At 37.5% G+C, this 27247-nt stretch overlaps 3 protein-coding genes across 4 annotated transcripts in view; 1 reads left to right on the top strand and 2 right to left on the bottom strand.

Annotated features, from left to right (window-relative positions):
• The window catches only part of zzef1 (zinc finger, ZZ-type with EF hand domain 1), a 47180-nt gene extending 42429 nt beyond the window's left edge, over positions 1-4751 (bottom strand). For both annotated transcript variants that reach the window (XM_051109432.1, XM_051109431.1), the window contains exons 1-5: positions 3988-4751; positions 2131-2275; positions 1785-1979; positions 1369-1552; positions 1052-1251 (exon numbers count right to left, since the gene is read on the bottom strand). In XM_051109432.1, the coding sequence (XP_050965389.1) occupies positions 1052-1251; positions 1369-1552; positions 1785-1979; positions 2131-2275; positions 3988-4458 (1195 nt within the window). In that variant the 5' untranslated portion in view covers positions 4459-4751. The remainder of the gene's footprint in view (positions 1-1051; positions 1252-1368; positions 1553-1784; positions 1980-2130; positions 2276-3987) is intronic.
• A 1420-nt stretch (positions 4752-6171) lies between these two features.
• Positions 6172-8732, top strand: LOC127165116 (neuferricin). Its single transcript, XM_051109438.1, has 4 exons — positions 6172-6600; positions 6669-6809; positions 7138-7324; positions 7428-8732. The coding sequence occupies exons 1-4, from the start codon at positions 6303-6305 to the stop codon at positions 7603-7605; spliced, it is 804 nt and encodes a 267-aa protein (XP_050965395.1). The 5' UTR covers positions 6172-6302; the 3' UTR covers positions 7606-8732.
• A 364-nt stretch (positions 8733-9096) lies between these two features.
• Positions 9097-26837, bottom strand: ankfy1 (ankyrin repeat and FYVE domain containing 1). The gene is given in 26 exon segments (XM_051109433.1): positions 9097-10104; positions 10244-10334; positions 10428-10574; positions 11418-11542; positions 12424-12514; positions 12649-12796; positions 12894-13070; positions 13178-13378; positions 13505-13661; positions 14964-15082; positions 15270-15438; positions 15649-15802; positions 15896-15994; positions 16092-16293; positions 16295-16303; positions 16677-16774; positions 16868-17067; positions 17343-17411; positions 17510-17714; positions 17887-18052; positions 19301-19450; positions 20032-20155; positions 21861-21996; positions 22161-22279; positions 24503-24707; positions 26638-26837. Coding segments are annotated over 26 exon segments (3504 nt in total). The 5' UTR covers positions 26648-26837; the 3' UTR covers positions 9097-9971.
• Between the last annotated feature and the right edge of the window lie 410 nt (positions 26838-27247).

Here is a 27247-nt window from a genome sequence, read left to right on the forward strand (position 1 = left end):
CATATAGTTCACAAGAGTTTTTTTTAGTTATAGTTGTTCATGAGTCCCTTGTTTGTCCTGAACAGTTAAACTACCCGCTGTTTAACCTTTCTTTGAGGTCCCACAAATGCTTTGGGTTTTCAGCATTTTTGTGTATTTGAACCCTTTCCAACAATGACTGCATGATTTTGAGATCCATCTTTTCACACTGAGGACAACTGAGGGACTCATATGCAACTATTACAGAAGGTTAGAACACTCACTGAAGCTCCAGAAGGAAACATGATGCGTAAAGAGCCGGAGGGTGAAAACTTTTTGAATTTGAAAATCAGGGTAAATTTAACTTATTTTGTCTTCTGGGAAACATGTAGCTATCTCCTGTAGCTTCTGATGGGCAGTACTAAATGACAATAAAAGGATATCTAGACAAAATAAGAAAAATGTACACGTCTTCATTCTGTTCAAAAGTTTTCACCCCTGGCTCTTTATGCATCGTGTTTTCTTCTGAAGCATCAGTGAGCGTTTGAACCTTCTGTAATAGTTGCGTATGAGTCCCTCAGTTGTCCTCAGTGTGAAAAGATGGATCTCAAAATCATACAGTCGTTGTTAGAAAGGGTTCAAATACACAAAATGCCAAAAAATTGGAAAACAAATAATTTGTGGGGCCTGAAGGATTTTTCTGAAGAACAGTGGGCAGTTTAACTGTTCAGGACAAACAAGGGACTCATGAACAACGGTCACTAAACAATAAAACACAGCTGTGGATCATTCAGGTAACAACACAGTATTAAGAATCAAGCATATATAAACTTTTGGACAATTTGGGGTAATTTTAATGTACTATTTTCTCTTGTGGACTATATGTAAATGTTTTTTTTTTATGTGAAATATCTTATTCAGGTCACTACTAAATAAACAACAACATGTGTTTTGTATGATCCCTCTTATTTTGGTAAAATAATTAACATTTTGCAGATTCTGAAAGGGTGATATTGAGGTATATTAAAGTAAGAGACTTTCTTCCACCCCAAACTTTTGAACAGAGGATTTTGCTATACAAGTGTATGCTCACAAGGATGGCTGATGTTGGCGTTATCCAGTAGCGGTACATAACCCGTGACGTTACTGGGGATCCTCACATCTCTGATCTCCTGCAGGGATCTCCGGTTCTTTCCTACAGCTATAGATACCAGCTGTGGCATGTAGCTGTGGTCATTAGACGCTACTGCAATGGCTAGCCGTCTCAAAACTATGTCTGGCTTCAATTTTAACCTGTGAAAGTGAGTCAGAGAAAGTGGTAATATTTAACTACTTATTTAGCGAAGGTAATGGAATGTGTTACATCATCGGCTAGAATTTAATTCCACTCCAGTGAAATGGACAACTTACCTTATCCAGTGTGAGCGAGCGCTACCGTCAGACTGCCAGAAAGACACCGTCTCACCATTGGTCAGCTTGTTGATATCTGCACTATTGGACGAAGCTTCAATGAAGCTGTAGCACTGGGTGACCACTTTAACCTTATCTACATCTGGGTCATGATTGAGCTCCGCTCTGTACTGGATGTCTAGATCTGAGAGGAAAGAGTCAGCAGAATAAGAAGATGAAGAGCAAAGGAGATGTTGTTCTCACATTTTATCCACTGCAGCTCTAGCAACACAAAATAGAAATAGCTAAATTAATAATAATCTTTCCAATAGAGTGCTGCAGGAGTAAGCCCTATAACTAGCAAATGGTTCCAGGGTGAAAAATATTTCATCACCACAGAACTATATAATAATTGTTGTTACCACTCTGCCATTTACCTTTCTCCTTCTGTAACAGATAATCCAAGAAGTCTTGCACTACGGATGACCTCATGGTGCAGATGCTGTTATAGCCTTCCAGCACAGGGAAGGGGATGGCGCTGCTGGGTATGCGATTCCGGTGCAAGAATTTCAGTATTTTGGAGGCATGTGCTTTGAGACGGTCCTTGGACTTGGAGAAGATATCCACAAATCCTGGATGAGCATGAAGGGTAAAACAGGACAACGACTGGGTCAAACATTGAAAATCATTTGCATAGTCACTCAGCATGGTCAGCTTTGGACATTTGAGCTCCCGTTGCCATTGCATTCAAATAAATAAGCACGTTCATGTCTGCTTCCCCACCTGGAGTCAAAGAGCACGCCTGAAGCTGCCTGATCACATGACTGAGTTCTCCCTGCAGGTTGGCTCCATTGGAGTTTTTCAGTGCCATGAGCATGTTCTCCACATCAACAATCCCATCACCCTCAGCATCAAATTGACCGAAGGCCTAAAGAGCACAAATGGAAGAGAGGATTTTTTTTTTTTCTATTATATTAGGTTGAGGAATCACACAAAAGAGAAAGCAAACAGAAAACAAAAGGAGGACAACTGGTCTCTCTAGTTCTCTCAAAGCACCTGTCCATTTTACCTACCTAAACACACTTGACTCAGCATGTGAATCATTTGTAAAGCAAATGAAAGCGAGTCATGTTTAAATCAGTATAGGTGCTTCCAGAAAGCACCACACTAACAAAATAGTAGTAAAATAGTACAATAATGTTTTTTTAAAAACCATGTTAATAAGATGGTACATGAATAAAGTTATCAATCAGCAACAAGATTTATTCTTGAAAGTACCACACTATTAACAATGGATACAATCACAGTAACATGACTGAACTATTTTACTTTTGTCAGGGTTCTGAAAGTGTGCGGTCAGCCAATCCTTAAAAAAAAAACTCATTTGTGAGCCTGGACCACAAAACTAATCAGAAGTAGCATGTGTGCATTTGTAGAAATAGCCAACGATACATAGTATGGGTCAAAATTATCGATTTTTCTTTTATACTAAAAATCATTAGTGTATTAAGCAAAGATCATGTTCCATGAAGATATTTTGTCAATTTCCTACCGTAAATGTATTAAAACTTAATTTTTGATTAGTAATATGCATTGCTAAGAACTTCATTTGGACAACTCTAAGGGTGATTTTCTCAATCTTTTGATTGTTTGCACCCTCACACTCCAAATTTTCAAACAGTTGTATCTCAACCAAATACTGTCCTATCCTAACAAGCCATACATCAATAGAAAGCTTTGTTCAGCTTTCAGATGACATATAAATCTCACTGTCAGAAAAAATGACCCTTATGACTGGCTTCGTGGCCCAGGGTCACATTCATCCAATATCATTTGCTCCAGGATAGGCTTTAAATTTAATCACTGTTGGGGGGAGTGGGGACATTATCCCTGTGATTATATATGTATAAATAGCTTTAACAAAAATTAAATGTCAATCACAAATCTAACTTCTAAAACAGATTTCTACAGCCGAGTTTCTGACTATTTACTGACAAACCATATAGGTAAAATATATAGAGAAACATTTAGTTTGCTTACACAGATCTGCAATCAATAAGCAGAACCTCAACTGTAGAAATCTGTGTCAAAAGATAGATATGATATTGGGAAATTTTATTTGCTAAAGTATTTATAATCTTTGTATTGATAAGAACCACAGCACAGCAAGACCTATTCTATACTGGCACTAGATGAGTCTGACTACTTTACTCTGGTCGAAATTAATCAGTGTAATCAAACAATATAGCTACCGATCAAAAAAAGACAAAGCAAATCTAATTAGACAGTCCCATGATGTGCTGAAATGCTGTCAAGATTGGAAGTTAACTAGGTGGGACAGTCAATATACAGCCTTTATCAAATGTGTGATACGAAGATAGAGATTACACAATATAACCATTCAGAGTAGAGAGCAAGCTATGTGGTCAATTACACAACTCTGAGCTGTTTGACACAGATAAATACTGCTTATTTACTAATTAGTCATTTAGGTGACAGTGACGTTTTGCTAAAGTGTACTATTTATTATTCTCCCTTCTTTGGTCTTCAACCAACAAACTCTTAGTTGCCAGCCGAGACGTGGCACGAACCACTAGGCTAGAGCAGGTGATTGCTCATTTGAGTGACATGTATCATCACCTCCTCGCACTCATCTCTGGGCGCGTCTCTGCTCTCCAGCATTTCACAGAACTGCTCCAGTGTGACAGACTCCTCTCCGCGGCCCAGCCGCTCCTCCAGCCAGCGGACCAGAGCGCTCTCGTTGCGCGCCAGCACCGACTCCGAAATGGCGACCCACGAGTCGCTCATACGGGCCGCTGCCTCTCGCAGCTTCACCTGCTCCAGCAGAGCTTCAGGAGTGGGGAGTCCATAGCTCGGGGCCGGCGGGTTCGCCGTGCCCCTTCCGCTTCTCCCCGGACCTGAGCCTGCCGCTGCTGCTCCTCCTGCGCCACCACCTCCACCACTGCCGCCGCCACCTCCACCACCTCCGCTACCGGCCCTGTTGCCCGTGGCCGCAGAGGCCGGGCTGCCCTCAGCGAACACGGGACTCTCCGTTTCTACGTCCTCCTCGTCGCCGCTCCCAGCGCCACAGCCTCCCTCCGCGTTCCCCATGGTGTTCTGCGGCCTCGGGCTCTCTTCCGATCGCCTTCAGCCCAGGTTTCGAGCTAAGTTTTAGTGTCAGGATTGATTGGTCCAGGGTGCTTTTCCAGTCAGTGCGTTCCTCCGCTGTCACTACCGCATTGACGGGCTCCGCCAGCTGACGTCATGTTTGTCAGCAAAAAACTTTGGTCCCTTCCGTGAGCTCAGCGACGCACGCTACGCTGTAAACACGCCCCCTAGCGTATTACTCCAGTATTCGCATTGTTGTGAATTATATGTTTTTATGTAATATTTTGATGTTGGACATGAAATAAATAAACAAGTAAATAAATAAATAAATGCTTATATTAGAAGCTGATGTCCAGTAAATCTTTTGTAACATTATAAATGTCTTTATCATCACCTTGCTAAATAAAAGTATTAATTTCTGTAAATAATAATATTTTCTATATTAAAAAATACTGACTTCAAGCTTTTGAATAGTGTAGTGCATAATGTTACAAAAGCTTTTTATTTCAGATAAATACTGATCTTTGGGTCTTTCTATTCATCAAAGAATTCTGAAATTTACTCAGTTGTTTTAAATATTGATAATAATAATAAATGTTTCTTGAACAGCAAATCAGCATATTAGAATGATTTCTGTGACACTGAAGACTGGAGCAATGATGCTGAAAATGTAACTTTGATCACAGGAATAAATGACATTTTAAAATATATTCAAATAGAAAGCAGTTATTTTGAATAGTAAAAATATTTCACAATATTGGTGCTTTTGCTGTATTTTTAGTTCAAATAAATGCAGGCTTGGTGAGCAGAAGAGTTATTTTAATATTAAAATTATATATATATATATATATATATATATATATATATAAAAATCTTATTCTTCAAAAACTTTTGACTGGTAGTGTATATTAAAAGAAAACTGGGGTGTGTGATATATATATATATATATACATATATACATATACATATATATATATATATATATATATATTTTTTTTTTTTTTTCAGAATGGCATTTTGGATTATAAAGAATAATACAATGACATTGACAATACATTGCAGTTGCTTCTTTTATTAGGAAGTGCTCTGAAAACCAAATTTCTTACCTTTTCTAAAATTATGAAAGGTAAAATTATACATAAACCTTATAATTTTACATAAACCTTTTGTAATAAACTGAAAACAACAAATAATCAAATCTGTAAACAAGTAATAAAAAAAAAAAAACATTGAAATTTTGAAAACTGAAACTTTGTTTTCTGGCAACTTTTGTTGTTAAAAATGTGACTATGTACCTCTTGTTCTTGTGGCACTAAATAAAAAAAAGATTCTTTATTTCAAACACTTGAAATTTCCTCTGGCAAATAAAAATGAAATAATTTTAAGGTGTACCTTATACATTTACTAATAGAATTTAATAGTCTTATTATGAGTAACCAGGCCATACTTTGACAGGTTTATAGACTTTTTCATTAAAAGGCCATCAGGAGCCAAATCATATTCATTCGAGTTCTGTGTAGCTAAAAAGTTACATTATTTTGAAAATTGTCTTTGTGTATATTTTAGTACACTTTTTTGTCTCGGTTGTTATCTATAGTGTTAAATGTTGTTGTAATAAATAAAAAGGAGATTTAATAAAATAAAATCTCCTTTCAGCTCCATATTTATAAAAAAAATAAATTAAAAAACATATATATTTGCGCATGCGCAATTCCATACCCGGAAACATGTCGACAAATGTGATATTGATAATACCGATGTGTTGTTCGGTACGGAATGCCGTTGCTTCTTATTTTAAATGCTGACTGCTTGACATTTCGTCCTCGTCTTTATACACTGTATGCACAATGCTGAAATATTTAGTAGCTCTTATTTCAATGGTCCTGGCCGTATGGACTGTCCCGGAGTGGCTCACATTCCCGATCTACGGCAACGTTGTGAATGTACTAGAGTCGTGGCTGCAGCTGCAGGTCAGTGATGTGCCCGCTTCTGCACCGGGTCGCATGCTGACCGAAGATGAGCTTTCTTTATACAACGGAGAAAAGAACAGTAAAGGACTGTACCTGGCGATTTTAGGACAGGTGTTTGACGTCGAAAAGGGGCGGAAACATTACGGCCCTGGCGGCGGTTATCATTTCTTTACAGGTTAGTTCATCATGAGATTTACAGGCCAGAGTTGGAGTGATGCTAAAATTTGCGTGTGGTTTCTGCAGGGAAAGACGCATCAAGGGCGTTCATTACAGGCGATTTCACAGAGGCTGGCTTGACTAGCGACGTCTCGGATTTCACTGACTCACAGATTGTGGCTCTTTATGACTGGCTGTCATTTTATCAGAAGGACTACACTCCAGTAGGTGGGTACCAAATGACATTCAGTGAGTGTCTAACTGTTTTATTTCTATTTCTTGTAGAACTTTACATTCATAAACAAATTAGAAAGAAATTTTATTTTCAGGAAAGGTGTATTTGAATTTAAATAGCTTGTAAGAATTGTAATCATGCATTTTAGTTCATTTATCTTGTAATAATTGTTGTAAATTGTCTTTATGCATATAAATCATATCATATTATATTAGACATTTCATCCACAAACGAAAATTGTAATGAGTAGTTAAGCAAATTTTTCACTTTAGGGTGAACTGTCCCTGAACGGTCTCTGTCTTTATGGCCCGTGCGCTGCAGGTAAACTGATAGGCCGATTCTACACAGAAACCGGGCAGCCCACTGACGCTTTGTTACATGTTGAGGCTTTCTTGTCTGAGGGGTTGAAGAAAAAGGCCCAGGCTCAGAGTGAGATGCAACTGTACCCAGCCTGTAACTCGGAGTGGAGCGAAGCCAGTGGGGGACGGGTATGGTGTTCTACAATGAGGTGATCATTTTACTTTTTAATCTATCAATGCACTGCACAACATTTGATATACATATTTCCTGGAGAAATGTGTAACAAGTTTCATTTTTATTTTTTTTTAAAGTGGTGGCATTCAGAGGGACTGGGTTGGAGTACCCAGAATGCTCTTCTCCCCTGGGTCTGGCCATTCTCGATGTGTGTGCATCCGACTATCAGATCCTGTTCACGCAGAGAACCGAAACCTCAGAGAGTACAAAGACTGTGCTCCTCATGCAGAGTCCTGCCGTATCACTAAAGACTGAGCTACAAGTCTTCACAACGCTATAAGAATCGCTGTATTTCATTTCATTTCATTTGGATTTCAAGGACTCTCTACCATTTTCTTCAGTGTGACAAAGTGTTTTTTGATGGGTTTATTATAGAAAGCACGTTCCTGCTCTTTATTTGTATTTGTGTTTCTAATTTAATTGCCTCTGATTTTGTTTTTCACTTCAAATTTCATTGCAGTTTGTGGCCAAGTATAGAGCGTTTGCGCTTATGTCACAATTTGGTCAGCTACCTAGATGCGTGGCCATATTGGAGATACTCGGATGTAAACAACAGCACAGATTGTATGGTTAATGTACTGCTGAATACATTGTTCTGCTCATTTATGCTGTCTAAACCATGGAAAAAATGTGTGGAAGCTACTAAATCATATAGGGAAGGACTTAGTAAACAGGAAATGGCACAATATTTTGACAAACTAAAGTTAATAGGTGGTAAAGATACGTATGAGCAGTATTAATTAAGATATTAGCTTAATATTTCACCTACCTGACCATAAATGATAAGAACAAACACAAATGTTAAGATTCTTGCCCTGGTTCAGTTTGGCCAACCACAGTTTTTTTGCACTCTTCTCCTTGATTTGTTATACGTTTTAGCAGTTTATAGTACTCCAAATGTTTTTCCTGGTCTGACCGATCAGTACAGCCCAAAACATGACAAAAATTGATCATTTCCAGCAGCAATTATCAGCTAAATATGTGTTTCTCGTTCGGTTCAGTGGCATTGTTTACATTCCGTGCTGCCAATATAGACGACTAATGACGCATTGTGAAAACACTATACTTATATACTTATTAAGAATCAAGATTGTTAAATAAAAGACAATTTTATAGACTTTTTTTCAATTGTCCTTTATGTAAAGTTGTCCTCCCTTTCTTGAAAAGGATACTAGAGGCGGCGACAAGCTAAATATCTGAGCATACAGATACCATACAATGTGCAGAAAGATTAAACAGAGGCCAAATTGTAGGTTTGTCACATAGACAAAAAAGCACAACCTGCATTAAGTACAAAACAGTTGTAGTGGTCAAAAATATCATACATTTATCTGTACAATTTAACAATACCAATAACAGACTGTGGACTTGGCCCTCCCCCCCAACAAACAAACCAAAAACTCAATCTCCTTTGAAATATGATCAGAAAAGTAAAAAAAAAAAAAACTTTGATAAAGTGCACCTGTTAAGCATGGACATGGAAAAAGCATTTAAAATATGATAAGTCAACATTAAATGACGCGTTACGCCACCAAGAAGACTTTTGAAAACAACAACTAAGCGAGCAGCTCCCCCACCGCTAGCCTGCAGGGCAAACGTTAACTGGAATGTATCCTTTGGTGATCAGAAATGAATAAAGTGTGATTATGATGCAATGATGACTAACAACGGGCTACAAATGATGTCATGCATATGCATAGGAAGCATATCAAATTCTGCACTTGTATTTCTGCACCTGTCTGGCTTAATAGAATCACAAGAAACAATTCAGAACACTACCACATCTGAAGTGTTTCTCAATTTTTAGTATGACGTAAACTAATGTATCGGTTAAAATAAAGTCCACTGAGTATGCAGATTAATAAATGATTAAGTGATCATGTTACTAATAACATAACATTAACATAGCAAGGAATATTTCTCCATCTCTCTCTTTTAGTGTTTGATTTGAAATTTCCTTCCAGAGAGGTTAAAATGTGTTTAAAACCTCAATACAACAACTGAAAGACCCTGCATGGTATGATTAAGGCTTTACACTACTCAAACATGGCTACCTTTCACACATCCAGTCATATCCAGCAGCATTCAACACCTAAACAAACTTGAAATGTTCACAAGACGCTGCATCTCTTTTAAACTGGGGTTGATCAATCTGTAAAAAAAAAAAGTCAATTCGAGTACGGCATGATTGCTCGTTGAATCATGTATAGACTTGTCATTCTTATGAAAAATGAAATGCTAATAATAATCATAGAGTGTCCATATAGCACATTAGCCCTGTAAAAAAAACCCCTATGGTTCTTTTTTTAGTAGTAAATAACAGTTGTCATTCTCCTATCACACTTGGTTTCTGCCAAAAGCTGAACTACAGTTTTCATTTGCATCAGCATTCCACTAGTTTTAATCTGGATCCTCGACACATAAGTTTGGTTCTAAAATGTACTGCTAGAACAAACACAGATTGTTATGGTTGTATTTTGTCCTTTGACAAGAATGGAATGGTTTTGTTCAAGGGCTCTTCCTGTCTTTGTGTCTTACTCCTTTTCTTCATCCTTCTAGGCCCAGCCTGTGGTTTCATGCTCAGCACAGCTGGTGCCCGTCCTTCATGTTTCTCCAGTGTGTTAGGACACGCCGCCCAATGTCAGCACATCAAAGCAGATGTCGCATACGCGCACAGGTTTGTTCAGGTCAAATTTGATGATGGGGATCTCTTTTATAGAGCACTTATGGCAGAGCAGACGCCCACAATGGCGGCTAAGAGAGAGAGAAAAAACAAAGAATGAGTTATTAGGTGGCAGGATGAGGGAGGATGACAAAACTGAACGTCATCATAAATGGAGGTGTGAAGAGTTATAATTCAGCTCAGACTTAACACTTTCTGTTGATTACATACCAGTGATGTTTCCTGGTGGTGACTCCAAATTTGGTCATACATTCATAGCAGTTTGAACCATCACACCATGGGGGCTCTTTGGACAGCATATCTGAACCGTTCAAATGTGACACATATGACTAGTTAGATATAGCTACTGTCATCATTGTAAATGTCTTTGAAACAGTAAACTTGTATCACTCACCTAGTAGACGGAACAGAAGCTGCTTAGTGGCAACTTGATAATTGAAGATGTTGATGCCCTGGTTGTTATTGACGCCAAGTCGGGCTCCAGCCCTCACAATGGCACGACACAGGTTAGCGTTTCCTTTCATATATGCCAGCAGAAGCACTGTACAGAGAAAACATCCACTATCACTGATCTAAAAACGGCATAAACTAAAATGGCATGACTGCTATTATTAGAGGTGTGCACAAATAGTGAATCCATATTTGAAAAGGTACATGGTTAGCCGCTGGCTAGCGGTTGCCTGTTACATTACAGTACATAAAATTTAACTTACCACATAAACACTGTCGGAAGAGATTACTGATAGGACAATGGCGATTGATTTGCAAATCCACCACTGACAAACATCTAATCTTGTAAAATGTGTGGTAAGTACTGCCACTCCATAGTATACACAGAGTATGTGTGACTGCGAATCTCGAAAGTGAAAGTAAAAAGCGAGTGCACATTCAAAAACGATTTCAATGTCCCGTATATTAATAGTGGCACCTTATTTTTATTGTAAGAGTAGGCGTGACCATTTGTAAATTTTATGTCTTTCAGTCTCATCCGCGTCCAGCTATTTTAAGCCGTACAAAACAGCTCATTTTGCTGCTTGATATTGCAAACTGGTGTGTCTTACTATATTATTTTAATGTATTATCTTAATTATAAACACACTGGCTTGTAGTGCAAACAGTTTTACGGTTTATAGCATATTGTGTTCTTCGCTCATAGGCTTACTTCTGTGTTGGAGAATAAAGTGGATACAGTCCAATTACTCAACAATATAACTGTGTGAGAAAGAATTGAAATATATTTTTTCCTCCCACCTCATATTTATTCTTTTTAGGGGTTCAGGAGTACACATCATTTCCTTTCGGGCACATCCCTAGCTATTATTATGGAAAATGATCTATTTAAAAATGCACATTCAGTATACTCAAACTTTTGTACTTCACCAACCTGTGTTTCCCTCATTGTCGGGTTTATCCAGGGGATATTCAGGCATACATTCCAAAAACAGCTCAAAGATGGCTGCTGCGTTCTCCTTCCCATACTGGCCAAGGACGTGCATGGGAGATTGACCTCTAGAAAAAAGAACATAGGGAAAATCTATGTCAATCTCAATAAATACTGCACATTTTTAAATATACAGGGAATAGTTCTCACAAAAGGTCAGAACAGATATTAAGAAATTTAGTATTACATCACTTGCTCACTAATGGATCCTCTACAGTAAATGGGTGCCATCAGAATTAGAGTTCAAACAGCTGATACAAGCATCACAATAATCCAAAAGCAATCCACAACACTCCAGTCCATCAATTAATGTCTTATTAAGTATAAAGCTGTGTTTGACAAAACCATTAAAGTGTTTTAAAGGGGTCATGAACTAAGAAATCAGGACAGAAAATAGCACATTACTTCTAAATTATGTTTTTTGATTTAAAAATCTTGATAACATTATAAGTAGACCTCAGAGAAGAGTATAAAATAATAAAAAAGGCCTCTTCATGACCCCTTTAACTTCAAGCCATGACTTCTGGCGAAATATACCAGTCCACAATCCATAATAATGCTTCCTATAGTAAAAATGTCCAACTCTGTTGTCCTCTGACATCAAAATTCACCAAATATCTGTTCAGAACTATTTTTGAACCGTTTTCGACTTCATATTTCTCTCCTGATTCCGACGAGATGACCATTTCATTGGAAAAAGCAACATTATGGAGAGAGGACCTGTGTTTTAGCTGGAAGCAATGGTTACTTGTGAATTATTGTGATGTTTTTAATCAGCTGTTTGAACTCTGTCCATTGGTGAGCAAGTGATATAATGCTAAATATCTCCAAATCCATTCTGAAGAAGAAACAACCCTATCTTGAATGGCCTGATAATGAGTACATTTTCAGCAAATTTTAATTTTGGGGTGAAAAAACTCCTATAAAGTGTGGGGTGAGAGATTCAAACCTGAGATTATAGGCCTCTGCATCTATGTTGGACTCGGTGAGCAGAGCACGCACGTTATTCAGACGCCCCTGCATCACAGCCAGATGAAGTGCTATTAGAAGGAAATATAAAGAAATGATAGAATGGAATTAATTTCTACAAGAACATTATAGTAATGTACTTTTTGTGCTAGTATTTACACTGACTACTGAGGCCTATTACTGCAAGTTTAACACAATAACCTACCATTGTTTCCATTCTCATCTACTGCAGCGAAATCAACGCCATTCTCGATCAGGACAGAGCAGATTGTGGAAAGATCCTGTTGTGCAGCCAGATGCAGTGCTGTCTGACGATGCTTGGTCAACTCATTTACTTTAGCACCAGCCAAGAGCTTCAATCCACACATACATCAGAGAAAACAATTATATGTTTCGGTGGAAATAAGAAGCAAAATAAAATAATATAAAATAAAACAATCTTTGCTTTACCAGATTTCTGACAATGATCTCTGATCCCGCTTGCACAGCCAGGTGTAGAGGAGAAAGTTTAGCACTGTCCTGCACTCTGGAGTTCACATTGGCCTGTACGCTAATAAGGAAGAGCACACTCTCTATGTCTGAGTTCTGCACGGCAAGATGCAGGAAGTTGCGTCCTTTGTTGTCCACCTAGACAAAGAGCTCAAATATTTATCCAGTGGCTTGTGACATCACGCATATAGAAACAATGTGGAGTAATTTCATCTTTGTATGTGGGCGTAATTAGGCCTGCACACCTGTTCAGCAGCGCCAGGCTCTCTCTTGAGAATGGCTTCGGCAGCTTTATTGTTCTTATGGGTCATAGCACAGGCAAATGGTGTCATGCCTTGTCTGTCTCGAATATTCAACCGGATTTCAGGGTGGGAGATGAGCAGCTGGATGATGACGCTTTGCTGGTTGCTGATAGCGACGTGGATGGGAGCACGACCCTCTGAATCCTGCATACAGAGAAATGGATACTGTAGTTATCTGTGCATACATGGAACATTTCTGAGTAAAGCACCTGTCAAATTCGTTCTGTCATCTAAAGGAAAAAGAGAGTGAACGTATGCATCTGTATGAACCTGTGCGTTCACATTGGCTCCAAACTCCAAAAGGCACTGCGCCGCCTCCTCCAGACCCCAGGATGAAGCCAGATGCAGTGGGCTCTGACCATCCCTCGCCTCCTCATCTCCCTCGCCGTTAGCACCAGGCCTTCTCGGGCTGTTCACATCACAGCCACTGAAAACACATGTTGAGATCAATGATATTTTACTTCAAAGGCCACTTTTTGAAATGTCTGTTCAAACAGTTTTCAATTACATTCATTTCTGCATGTGATTATTTGGAATTGATTATATTAAATTTAACCAACATAACACATTCTTTAACAAAAAACAATTCTATCTTTTATATAAAAGTTTTTAACATCAAGCCTAGTCCTAGACTAAAGTGTAAGTCTGAGCTGTTTCAACTGAAAGAAATTTGCATTGACTGATTAAAATATTAATATTTTATATTATATCAGTGCCTTTGTTTTGTCTCAAGATGCACACCAGTAATGTTTTTCCTAAAGAATGTTTATAAACATTACTTAAATGTCTCATTTGAACTGTGGCCTAATCCTGGCTTAGGTAAAGCCCTATCTATGAAAGCAGGCTGTTGTGTATTAGGCCAGTCTTAGTCTCAGCCTAAATGGAGCACTGCAGTGATGACATTTTTGTAGGACAAAATGGAAGTTAACATCACCCTGGTTTCCTTGACAAAAACCCAATAGGTTAGCTGACCAACAAAGATTTGATTCTTATATTTTTTGTTCATAATGACAGTCTTCACAAATGAACAGCTTGGATGGATTCTCAAGTCCAAATGCAATTACCTGAAGTAAAAAGTTAAAGTATAAACAAACTATACCAGAGTCACATGACTTCAACAATCAATAAACTTTTTGGTAATAAACAACTAAGGCTTTTCACCAAAGAAGAATTTAAAAAAAAACTCATTGACTTTAGGACAATGGAACCAGAAGTGCTAAAATGCTGACTCATTTCTGGGTTTTGGCCTACTAAAATATGCCATCCCAGCAGCACTCTACAGAAATGAAGTTCAAGAAATAGTTCACCAAAAATGAAAATTCTATCATTAATTACTCACCCTCATGTCATTCCAAAACTGTAAGACCTTAGTTCATCTTTGATGAAATCTGAGAGTTTTCTGACCCTGCATAGACAGCAATGCAACTGACACATTCAAGGCCCAGAAAGGTAGTAAGGACATCGTAAAAATAGTCCATGTGACATCAGTGGTTCAAAGTTACGAAGCTACAAGAATACTTTTTGTGCGAAAAGGAAACAAAAATAACGGCTAAGAGCGATAGACGCTCTTGATGAACCAAAGTCTTATGGGTTTGGAATGACATGAGGGTAAATAATTAACAACATAATTTTTATTTTTGGATGAACCATCCTTTTAATGAAGCACCACCAATCAAATTCTGCAAATTCGGCTCAAAAGCAAGATAAAATAAGGAGAGGTTTTGCAAACCTGCGTATGAGGAAGCAGGCAGTGATCTCGTTGTTCTCATCGATGGCTCTGTGGAGAAGAGTCTGCTGACATCCTCCAGGCCCTGAACTCCAACAGGTTGCATCACACCCGTGCCTGACCTAATCCAAAAAACAAATCAACTCATCATAAACAAGCATTGTTAATGCATAAGCATTATTTTAACAAAACTTTGGGAACCGAAATATTTAAAGATCAACAATATATATACAAAGTTAAAAATAATAGAAAGTTAAGCAGTTGCATTTTAATGATGCAAACTGGTAAATGGGGAAAAAAAGTTCTCACCAATGTGGAAGCGATGTCCTCCAAACCGTTCTCTAGAGCCAGCCAGAGTGGAGGATCACCCTTCTCATCCACCACTGACATGTCTGCTCCTCTCGTGCAGATGGCGTCTACTACTAAAGGAAGCTGGTTACTGATGGCCAACTGTAAAGCTGTTTGCCCGTCCTGGGTCCTGAAACAAAGCATGATTTCTAGTTTGTTTGCCTGCTTTCAAGAATTATCAGCTAATGTATATGTCAGCTCTTTTAGTAATGGCTATCTCTGGGGAAACAGTGGAGGGATGGAATTGAGACACACAGCAGGCAGGACTCAAACAGCTCAACATGTCTGTGGGATGTCTGTTAACCAATGTTGTTAGAGCTCTAACAGGTAGATGTATTACCTGACGTTAATGTCGGCCTGGTGCTCTAGCAGGAAGAGGGCGCTCTTGCTGTCCTGCCTTTTTATGGCCATATGCAGTAGTGTCTGTCCATCAGACATGGTGTCATTAATGGCTGCTCCAGAACCAAGTAGCTGCGCGGCAATAGTGTGCATACCTAATGATGTAAATAAGAAAAAAAAAAACATGAAAAACTAAAATGATCTGCATAAGCAGTGAATTCACAGGAGCAGTTTTAAACAGAACCCACCAGTCCAGAGTGCGAGACCCAGAACGGTCTGATCCATTGAGTCTTTCAAACTGAAGTCAGGGATGATCTGCAGGTTGTTGGTGGCATGTAGTGCATTGGCTTTGATAGACAGAGCAAAAATAAAGCTGTGAGTGACAAGAAATGACACAGCTGCATAGATCAGCACTCAAATCAAACATCCTCTCTCATCTCTCACCTTTCTGCTCAAGTATGACAGACACCACATCTGGGTGGTTGTGAATGATGGCCAGGTGGAGTGGACTCTGCAGGGAGACTCCTTGGCTTTTCTCGACTCCGTCAGGCAGGGCGCTGTCAGTCTGGAGGTTAGGATTCGCCCCCTGCTGGAGCAACTCTGCTGTCAGCCCTGCCAAGCCACAGCGGCAAGCTGTATGGAGGGGGGGTCTCACCCTAAAAAAAAGAAAATTTGATCATAAAATATCAGATGGAGAAAAAGAGAACTTTCTAACCCTGCATAGACAGCAATGCAACTACCACGTTCAAGGCCCAGAAAGGCAGTAAAGACAACGTTAAAATAGTCCATGTGACATCAGTGGTTCAAGCGTAATTTTATGAAGCTATGAGAATATTTTTGTGCGCAAAGAAATCGGCCTTTAACGTGTTAGCTGCTGCTGTTCATGCAGAGTCAGAGAGCTCTCAGATTTAATCAAAAATATCTTAATTTGTCTTCCAAAGATAAACAAAGGTCCTACGGGTTTGGAATGACATGTATGTTCAAACATGCGACTGGCAGTCTATTTCTAATCAAAGCTGACAGACTTACCCATTTGTTGGTGTGATTGACTTTAGCTCCATGTGTGGCCAGGAAGATTGCGGCTGCTTCACTTCCTGCAATAGCTGCTCTCTGCATGAGGCAGTTCCCTGAGGAGGAGATGATGTGATTAACAGGTGTGAAAGGGGTAATGTCTAAACGGACACAGTAAAGCTTTTTATAAAGTGCAAGATGTCTGTTACCGTTGGAGTCTGGTGCATCAGGATTGCTCCCTCTCTGTATGAGACGTGCTGCAAAACTGTTCTCGTCGAATGAGGTTCCATTCACAACAGGAGCTTCATCCTCAAAGGGGTTGACCGAGGGGTCAGAGGCCACAGTGATGTACTGCAGAGCCAGCCACAGTGCAGTGCTGCCTTCATGGTCTTTCAGCTCCAGGTCCAATCTAAACAGGAAGTTGAGGAATTAGTGTGTTACGCCAGTGTCAAATAATGAATTTTTTAAAATCAAAAATCACTTTTGGCATTCCAAAGCCCAGTTGCTTTATTGCAATGAAAGGTCAAATAATGCATCATGGGATACACTATCCCACACTGTACTCTGTTGCATCTGTACATTTTAAAATACAAGTTTTATGTATTACATGCATACAGATATTTCAAATACTGCTGTAACAGTGCAAGTAGTATACTTTTCCATGAACTAACTGTTTAAGCTTACTGTTTGCATTGCAGCAGTTGGTTAAAGACTGGTTCATTTCCTGACACCACAGCCTCATGTAATGGCGTCCTAAGAATTGCACAAGAAAAATGACCAAGTTAATACAATGAATAAGTTGTACCCCCATAAACATAGTCATTATTGCAGGAACACTTAATGTTACTCACCTTCCTTTGCTGTTTTGCATGTTTGGGTTGGCACCAGCTTTAAGCAGAGCCTCAGCGATGTGGGCCATGCCAGCCATAACTTCACCACTGTGTTTCTTAGGGCTGAATGAACAGACCAGGTGCAGAGGCGTCTCCACTGCCCCCACTGTGGCAGCGTTCACCTGTGCGGAGTGACGGATCAGAAAAGTGGAGGCAAATTCATCTCCTAAAAAGACAGAGTGAGAAACACACAAGACAGAGAGAGTAATTAGACCACCAAAAGAAAAAAAATTCTCAAAGAATCTCGAAGGATTCCAAAGTTTCAGCAGCGAAGGTGGCTTTTTTGTAAAAGGGCCACATTCAGTTATTCTCTCTATCCAAATACAAGCACTCATCACCTCTCTGGATGGCTTTGTGTAGGAGACTCCAGCCACTCTGGTCCACCATGTCTACATCTGCCTTGTTGTTGACTAGTGTGGTGGCGATGCTCTCAAGCTTCTTGGACAAAGCCAGATCCAGGGCCAAGTCTCCATTATTGTCCAGCTCGTTCAGCTTTCCTGGTAACTTGGGAATTCAATTTTAAAAAACACAGTAACACTTTAAGGACTAATTCTCAAAATTAACTAGCATGTATATTACTAGGATTTCGGCTGTTTAATAGCACTTATGAAGCACATATTAACGCCTTATTCTGCATGACCGTATTTAGATCCTTTTCTCCTATTCTATACCTAAACTTAAAGAATTAGCTCACTTCAGAATAAAAATGTCTTGATAATTTGCTTAAACCTACGTCATCCAAGATGTTCATGTCTTTCTTTCTTCAGTCAAAAAGAAATTAAGGTTTTTGAGGAAAACATTTTTCTCCATATAGTGGACTTCAATGGAGATCAACTGGTTGAAGGTCCGAATTGTTGTTTCAGTGCAGCTTCAAATGGCTCTACACGATCCCAGCTGAGGAATAAGGGTCTTATCTACCAAAACGATTTTCTAAACTTTTAAAAAAAAAAAATTGCACCACAAATGTTTATCTTGCACTAGCTCAACTTCACACACTATGTAATTACACACACATGATGTAGGCGGAAGAACTAAGTGTTTACAAAGCAAATGTGCAAAGAAAGTCAAACGGCCTTTACATAAAAAAGGTAAAACAACAATGTCAGGTGATTTTGAAGTTGGAGGAAAAAAATTAGATGGAGTTTTTGCCCTACCCTATCCTTTTTTCACCCAAAGTCCACAGACAAAGAACTAACCACATGAGACCTTTCCAATGTAATAACGTAATGCATGAAGACACGCATGCGCATCACAGAGCCTGGATCATGTAGAGCCCTTTGAAGCTGCATTGAAACTGCAATTTGGACTTTCAAACCATTGTCCACCACTGAAGTCCACTATTTTGAGAAAAATCCTGGAATGTTTTCCACAAAAACCTTAATTTCTTTTCAACTGGAGAAAGACAGACAGAAAATGTAAGTGTAAATAAGTGAAATGTGACTAATATCAAATGAGTATGTTTAAAAAAAAAAAAAAAAAATATATATATATATATATATATATATATATATATATATATATAATAAATAGCATTTAAATATAAATATAAATTATTTTATATAATTATTTCGCAACTTGTTGGACCTATGCATGTAATTCAAAATGTAATCAGTCATTTACAAATTATTTTATACTAGACTATTCAAATATCATGTTTTGTATCATGTTTCAAGAATCACCTGGTATGATTTATTTTTATAATTGCTGTATATATAGCAGTAACAGATTTTTGATTTAGCGCTGGCTTTTTACCTGGGCGTCCATCTCTATTAGATAAAGGAAGACCACATCTTCTCGTTCAACTTTAATTGCTTTGTGAAGGGGGTACTCGGTCTTGGATTTGATCATCTTATAGAGCAGCTGAGCATCCATGGTACTGAAGTCCTCTTTCCGAAGATCATCCTGTGCGAGAGGATAAAGAAAACGTAAATATTAAAGATATTTAAACACTTATTCATTAGGAAACCCTCCCTTCTACATTATTATACTCTCAAAACAACAACAACAAAAATCACCCCACAATGATTTTCTCCCTCAAAACAGCAGGCGACTTTACTTAATAATTATGCAAATCTCCTTCTGGTCTATATCAAGGTCTTATTCAAGGTCTGCTAAGCCCGTATCGACATGTTTGGTTTTACCCAGTGGGGAGAGCATCTTTAAACCCACCACAATGTTTCCTTTACCATCCCGGTCATAAACATAACCTTGAGAATCAATCATTACGCCTTGTAGGGATTTACAAGGAGTCATAAAGGAGACTCCAAACATCAAGGAGAACAACAAGATCCTGCTGCTTGCATGAAATGGAGGACGGCTATTTTTCACAGTAAATCTGTCAGGTTATTAATCAACATTTATTTTATTAATGCTGATTAAATGATGCCTAGAACTGTAGTGTGTTACTGGAAAATTAAATGAACGTCAAGTATGTGTGTATCTATAGAACCAACAAGGATGATGACTCTACTCTTCTGACTCACCCAGTGACTGGCAATGATTTCTCCGCAATAGTTCATCAACGTTGTGGCATCCAGCTCTTCTGCTGTCTGGTAGAACCTGATGCAGTTCCTCACATTCACTGATGACATCACTCCTTTCTCACATCTGCATTTAAAAACAATATGTGTTTAGAGCTCACTGTTAATCCTTTAAACGTCCACTGAAGTGCTTTGAAACACGCAGTGTTATTCTATGTGTTGATGTAATTTCAACTGAAACAGGAAGACATATCTGAAAGGCGGGACATATCCATCAGTGCCAATAGTGTTTCGCTTATATAACAGCTTGGACCAGAGACATTGAGCTCAGTAAAGCTCCATTTGACAGCAAATGACAACCACAATCTCATCCATATCGCTATAAATGCTAGCATCCTGTGTAGAAATCGAATGGGTCCAATACGTTTTATGGTCACCGACTTACGCATATGATCCGCTCCATACTATTGCGTCTCTGGACCAGAGCAGAGTGTGTGCGCGTGCTGCAGCGGTTCGTGTGAAACAGCGAAAAATCAGACTTCTTTCACCCCAATGGAAAGCATATTTACACTGAATTGTTTCCTAGCCCCTTATTATAAAGTCCATTTTATTTTTTATTCAGTTTCTGGATTTATTTTTTCCTCTGGTTTTTATTTAATTTTACTAGACTCTATATTTTTTTAATTAAATGTGATTTATAAAAAAAAAAAGCATGCCTAATTAATTGAAATCATGAAACTTAACAGCTTAACAGCTATTTGTTCAACAAAACTGACATTTTTAAGGCTCTATAAAATAAATTTTATTTTTTCCTCACATTTAGTTTTATTTTTACCAAATTCTGTACTTTCCAAATAATTTTATGGATTCCAACTGAATGGTTTCATTAAATTTTAATACTCAAAAGCATATCTGAATAATTGATTTGATAATTTTTTTTTAAAAATTTTTGCAATTTCATTTTTTCAAATGAATTGTGTTGTGTATTTACATTTTTCTGGTAAATATTCCTTAATATGTTTTAATAATAGTTTTATTAGTAGTAGTACTACCATTACATTAATGTATTCTGTCACAGTCATTCAAGTTAAATCAAAATTTTTTGACGGGTTCAAGTTTCTGATTGTATATATGATACGGTGATAGTTTTGGTTTTCCTGAAACAGTAAAATGGTCATGAAGTGACTCCCAGAGCAGTTAGCAGAGCAACTAGTCAATAGTTTCTAGTCACAGAAACTACGCTATGCTTTATATTAAGAAATTAATACATTTATTCAGCAAGTATGTACTGAAACAATCAAAAGTGACATGTATAATGTATAAAACATGCATAATGTTACTAAATTGATCAAAGAATCAAAGTTGTTCTGTAGTCCCAGTACTCAGGAATAAAAGCTAATCATTTGCATGAAACCACAAAGCATATAGGCTGTTTGCCTGCCATTTAGCAACTGCTTTTATCCAATGTGACTTAAAGCATACCCACTGACGGGAGAGGATTACATACTTGACTCAAGGGCACTTTGATGATGGGGGCATCACCGTAACTCTCCAGTTAAACTATAAGCCTCTTTCAGGCAAATAGGGTAAAAGAGCACATGCTTTCAGGGAGATGAATATGACTCAGTGAAGGACCAGAGTGACTAAAAATGATGGTGTGATGCATATGCAAATGCTTTATTAATCAAGTGCAACATTTATAACCAAAAGCCTTTGTGTTTCACATCAATCCATGCTCAGAGGTGCTTTTGCTGGTGAATCATAATGAGATTTAAAGATAGATGCAACATGACTCATAAATCTATCCAGTCAAATTATTCTAAAGTTCCCACCTTTCTCGCAGAAGATGGAGCTGGAAGCGGTTGGCCAGCTTCATCAGGTCGATGAGGAAGCCATCGTCTCCACTCATCTCCAGATCATCCGTGTACGCCCAGCGCAGCATTGCCATGGAAACCTCTGGTTTAGCATCTAGGAAATCACATGGGGAAGAACAGGAAAGAATACAACAACAGCTTCAGTTTTGAAGGATTTGACACTGCTTGCATTAGAACAATAAGGAGAATAAAACAAACAAAATCTAGACATTCTACTTTTCAAGCGCAGGTTGTAGGAAACAGAGAAGCTGTTGTTACCTGAGAGGTCCAGTTCTGAGGTGGAGGCCAGGTTGGCCAAGCTCCAGATTTCACTCCGAGCAGCCAGCACGAATTTATGAGCACTGAGCCTCTTCTCTCCAATCTTCACCTTCAGATCACTGTGAGAAAAAAAAACATTTATATTGTCATACTGATTTTACAAAGCATCCCTGTGAAATGTGCAGTCACCAGCTACCACATTTGATGCATTAGAGCTTATGTATTATGCATTGGTCTCAGTGAGGTCAGATCTGAGACTCGAATCTCAGACGGATCATTCTGTAACCTCGTAAGAACATGGTGCAATATAAAGAAATACAACTGTAATACAACATCCTAACTTCACAGACCCAGCAGACATAATAAAACGCTTTCAGGCAACTTTAATGTACTTAGAAGCTAAATGAAACTGCAAATCGAAACTTCATTACCCTACTGGTTCCAAAAAAAAATTAAAATCAAGCCAAAACCACAGACAATCCTACATATTTCAGTAACTGTGTGAATATTATAAAAACTGTCAAGAGTTGAACAAAGATTTCTAGGTCATATTTCACCACAAAAACTAAAAAATATGTTGCATAATATAATAAAGCCTGTCTTTAGGAATAGAAAAGATAAATGTCCCTCACATTTTCATTACTGCAACCAAAAAAAAACAAAAAAACGTTAATTTATATATTGAGAGAGAATGTCTATAAACTATATATACTACCATTGAAAAGTTTGGGATCAGAAAAATTTTTTATGTTTTTTTAAAGAAGTCTCTTATGCTCATTAAAGTTGCATTTATTGATTCAATTTCAAATAATCGTTTACTATTTTAATATACTTTAAAATATCATTTTTCCTGTGATGCAAAGCTACATTTTCAGCAGATTTTATTACTCCAGTCTTCAGTGTCACATGATCCTTCAGAAATCATTCTAATATGCTGATTTATTATCAATGTTGGAAACAGCTTAAATTTATTTGGAACCTGTGACACTTTTTTCAGGATTCTTTGATGAATAAAAAGAACAGCATTTATTTATTAAAAAAAATGTTTGTAATAATATACAGTACTGTCCAAATGTTTGGGGTCTGTAAATATTCTCTTTTTTTCAGTAAAGATGTGTTAAATTAATAAAAAAGTGACTGTAAAGACTTACATTGTTAGAAAATATTTCTATTTTGAATAACTACTGTTCTGTGTAACTTTTTATTTATCAAAGAATCCAGAAAACAGCATCACAGGTTCCAAAAAAAATATTAAGCAGCAAAAACTGTAAATCAATTAATCAAATAAAACTTACACAGCTTAATCGTAATTTATGCAAAGTTGAACAAAAATGACATTTTTAAGGCCTTATGAAACACATTTTATTTTTCTCATCTTTAGTTTCATTTTGACCAAATTTTGTTTTCCATTAATTTTTTGGAATCCATTTTAATGGTTTCATTAAATTTTAAGCATATCCGAATAACTGATTGTATAACAAAAAAAAGATTTATTGCCATTTCACTACTTTTTTTCATTCCATAAAAAAAAACATTCCTTAAAATGTTTTAATAATAATTTTATTTTTAGTAGTACTAAAATTACATTAAGTAATATATTCCTGTCACAGTTTCTTCAAGTTAAAACAAACTTTATTTTGACAGGTTCCTTTAAGATTCTGATTGTGTATGAAACGATGATTATTAACAGAATATATACTGTTCTTTGTAACTTTTTATTCATCAAAGAATCCTGAAAAAAAGTATCAGATTCCAAAAAAAAACTGATAATAAATCAGCATATTGTTAACATATCAGAATGATTTCTGAAGGATTATGTGACACTGAAGACTGGAGTAACAGATGACGAAAATTAAGCTTTGCCATCACATGAAAAAACTATATTTACAGTATATTAAAATAGAAAACGTTATTTTAAATTGTAATAACATTTCACAATATTAGTGTTTTTCTGTATTTTTTATCAAATAAATGCATCCTAGATGAGCAGAAGAAACATCTTTAAAAAAATAATAAAACTCATACTGACACCCAGACTTTTGAACGGCAGTGTGTATATATACATATACATATTACTATACATCTTTCGGCATTTATTACCAATGCTGATTTAAATAAGAAAATAAATACACTTAATTACTATAAATGCAATCTTTTCTCACACAGTACTGAAAAAAAAGGTTTCATGGTTACAAAAAAATATCTAATAGCAAAACGCAAAAAAACAAAACAGTGATAAAAACGTTTAATGCTGTGCATCTTTTTATTTCTTATTTCCTTTGCCTCTGAGGTTAAATGCGACTTCATCTAACAGTACGTGACAGTTCACATCCAGCGCTCACCTGTACTGCTCTTGCTGATAAAGGTCAGCCACGATGGCCAGCAGGCGGCTGATAAAGGAGTCACTGGCCTGGGAGGTGGAACCAGGGAGAGAGGCCTGGGCGGCCAAGACAGAGCACCGCCTCTCCGTCTCCACCAGCTTCTGCTGCATCTTCACATACTCCTGCCTCAGCAGAGCAAGGTGCTTCTGCAATTTCTGCACCTCCTCTGCAGGCATGATGGAAATAATGAAGAGATGAGGAGCAAAAAGTGGACAGATTATAGTAGTAGAACACAAGGAATAAACACAAGGAGATACAAGGAGAAAATAATGGTGAATGAATAAGAACAAACAGTTAAAGTGAAAAGAAACATGACGTGTAATGCAAAAGGGAAGTGGGAATGCCACGAAGAAGAGAGAGAGGGACAAAACACATATTTCACATTAAAACTGCTGACACAGACAGACTTCCTAAGAACGCTCAAGGAAGAAGTGGATCAACGATATGTCTTTCTGCATTTTAAGAAGTAAAAACACTTTCAACATGATCTAATTCATGAACAACAAACACAAAAGTTTAGAAACAGCCTCAGGATCTGTCTCATTCCACTCATATCACAAAATAACTTTAAAGTCGCCATCATCAGTGTGGTAATTGCCTTGGATCTGTAACTAGAGGATTTTACAGCTTAACCTACATTCCAGCATGGCCCGCTTCCTTCCTCTTTCCTTGAATTTATTTCTCTGTGTCTCTCCAGAATGCTGAGTCTACACTTTGCCATTGCACCACATAAGCTCAGGTGCTGAGAAAGCCAGTCTAATAATACTATCATTTGACATCTAAGAAAATCGTCAAAAGTTTCTAAAAACAACAAGCAGCACCCAGTACAAATGCACTGTAGGAAAGCTACAAGTTTTGTGAAAAGAAAAGCACCCTAGTCATTGCAACCTATTAAATCTGTGTGTGGTGTAAGCATAGGATTAACATGTTTTCAGTTTAATATGTCAGCCATTTGCCTTCAGCCTAAGCAATCAACAACTCAGAGGTGTCCAAATAGGTCCCATAAAGTATTTAAAAAGCTCATCAGCCAATCAGATGACAGGAAACCTTGTGATGCAATGAAATTACAACAAGCATTTACATGAGTTAGACCACAGGAATTACACAATGAATTCAGATGAAGAATAAATCATTCTCGATTATCTAGAAATTGTGTAATTAGTATACAATAAATTGCTTTAGTAATCTATACTCAGAAAATCACCAGCTATAGCTTCCGACATTCACGTCAATACATGGTTGCATTATTACTATACAACTGCACTAGACTGTTATAAGAAGCCACACACGTCTTTTAAACAGAATTTTCAGAATGACCGATTCTAAACGCGTTCTTAATTAGTTTGAAGGAGATGGCGTTTAAATTCAATATGATTTTACAGCATGTTGTGTAAAGATAAAGAAGGGAGATGTCACATATGAGCTGATAAAAGTAACGGTTGCAACCGCCTTATATAAGCAGTCAAGATATGTGCAAAATATCCATATAAACATATCCATATAAACAACATGGCAGATGTATACATATATTTATCTCTTTTCTACTGGTATCATATACCAACGTCATGATATATAATCCAGTACTTCAAATACATAGTGTAACACACCGACATATTTGTACACCGAGGTGAAATTCTCATTTAAGATTACGAAGAGCAGAATTAAAGACTGAAAGGAGAAATTCTGACTAGAACTGACATGGAAACCAAGCGTAAAATCAGTATACATGACGACAGTGTTTCTAAAATCAACAATTTCCCTTTTAAAATCATAACGTTGGATGCCCCGCGATAAAGACAACTGAATACATCTTTTAGAAAAGCATTTATCTGATATTTCTTTACATGAGAGCTCAAATCACCCGGCAAATTATTACTACCACCGCCCAGCCCACCACCTGACTTGCAACAAGCTAGCTGGAAAAAACAAGCTAAGCAATAACGTGGTTCGTTTCAGAATTACGCGATATTTATTATCAACCGACTGTGCTGATATCAATTACATGCATTATTAGGTCATTACATCGTGTGAAGGTAAACCGCTGCATGTGTTAAACAGAAAGGGCGTGAAAAATAAGAAAGAAACCATTCTCATACCTTCCGCCATGTTGGATCCGTGGCTGGTCGCCTAATACCGCGAGAGACCGCGTGAGGAAGGTTTTGATTTGGGAGGAGCGTGTGTATGTGTGTGTGTGGAAGCACTGAGCCAAAAAATTACATTTGTGAAGTGCATTATCAATGACAGATTAAATAATGCGTAAGTCTGTGTGCCAAGTAAACCAACTGTAAATGGTTTCTTTAATATGCACTCTTATTTAAGTTTCATTTTGACCAAAGCCATGATGATTGTTGTAGAGATATTAAGGATAGGGAATTACATTTAGATAAATGCCCTCTTTGGCGCACGTCCCAAACCTTTTCTAAAAATAGGGCCTAGTCTGTTGTATAAAAGTCTCAGTAGACCTTCAAGGCATTCACACCATTGAGCATGGCATCTGTTGCACATTCAAGTGCATATTTTGTTAAATTTAATTGTCTTTATGACGCCCAAGCACTATGTTCTATCGTCCTAGACAGTTATATTGTTATTTAAAAGTATTAAAACTTTTTTGGGACACTGAAATTGAATTGACTATTAGATAAAAGACTTAAAAGAAAATTACAACTGTTGTCTTGGCATCTAACTCAAATAACTTTAACTACTGAA

The sequence above is a fragment of the Labeo rohita genome, chromosome 5 (genome assembly GCF_022985175.1).
Source record: "Labeo rohita strain BAU-BD-2019 chromosome 5, IGBB_LRoh.1.0, whole genome shotgun sequence".
Lineage (NCBI taxonomy): Eukaryota > Metazoa > Chordata > Actinopteri > Cypriniformes > Cyprinidae > Labeo > Labeo rohita.

Coding starts and splice junctions, on each gene's coding strand:
- LOC127165116 (XM_051109438.1), top strand. CDS start 6,303: ATGCTGAAATATTTAGTAGCTCTTATTTCAATGGTCCTGGCCGTATGG. Junction 6,601..6,668: donor CGGTTATCATTTCTTTACAG/GTTAGTTCATCA, acceptor TGGTTTCTGCAG/GGAAAGACGCATCAAGGGCG. Junction 6,810..7,137: donor GAAGGACTACACTCCAGTAG/GTGGGTACCAAA, acceptor CGTGCGCTGCAG/GTAAACTGATAGGCCGATTC.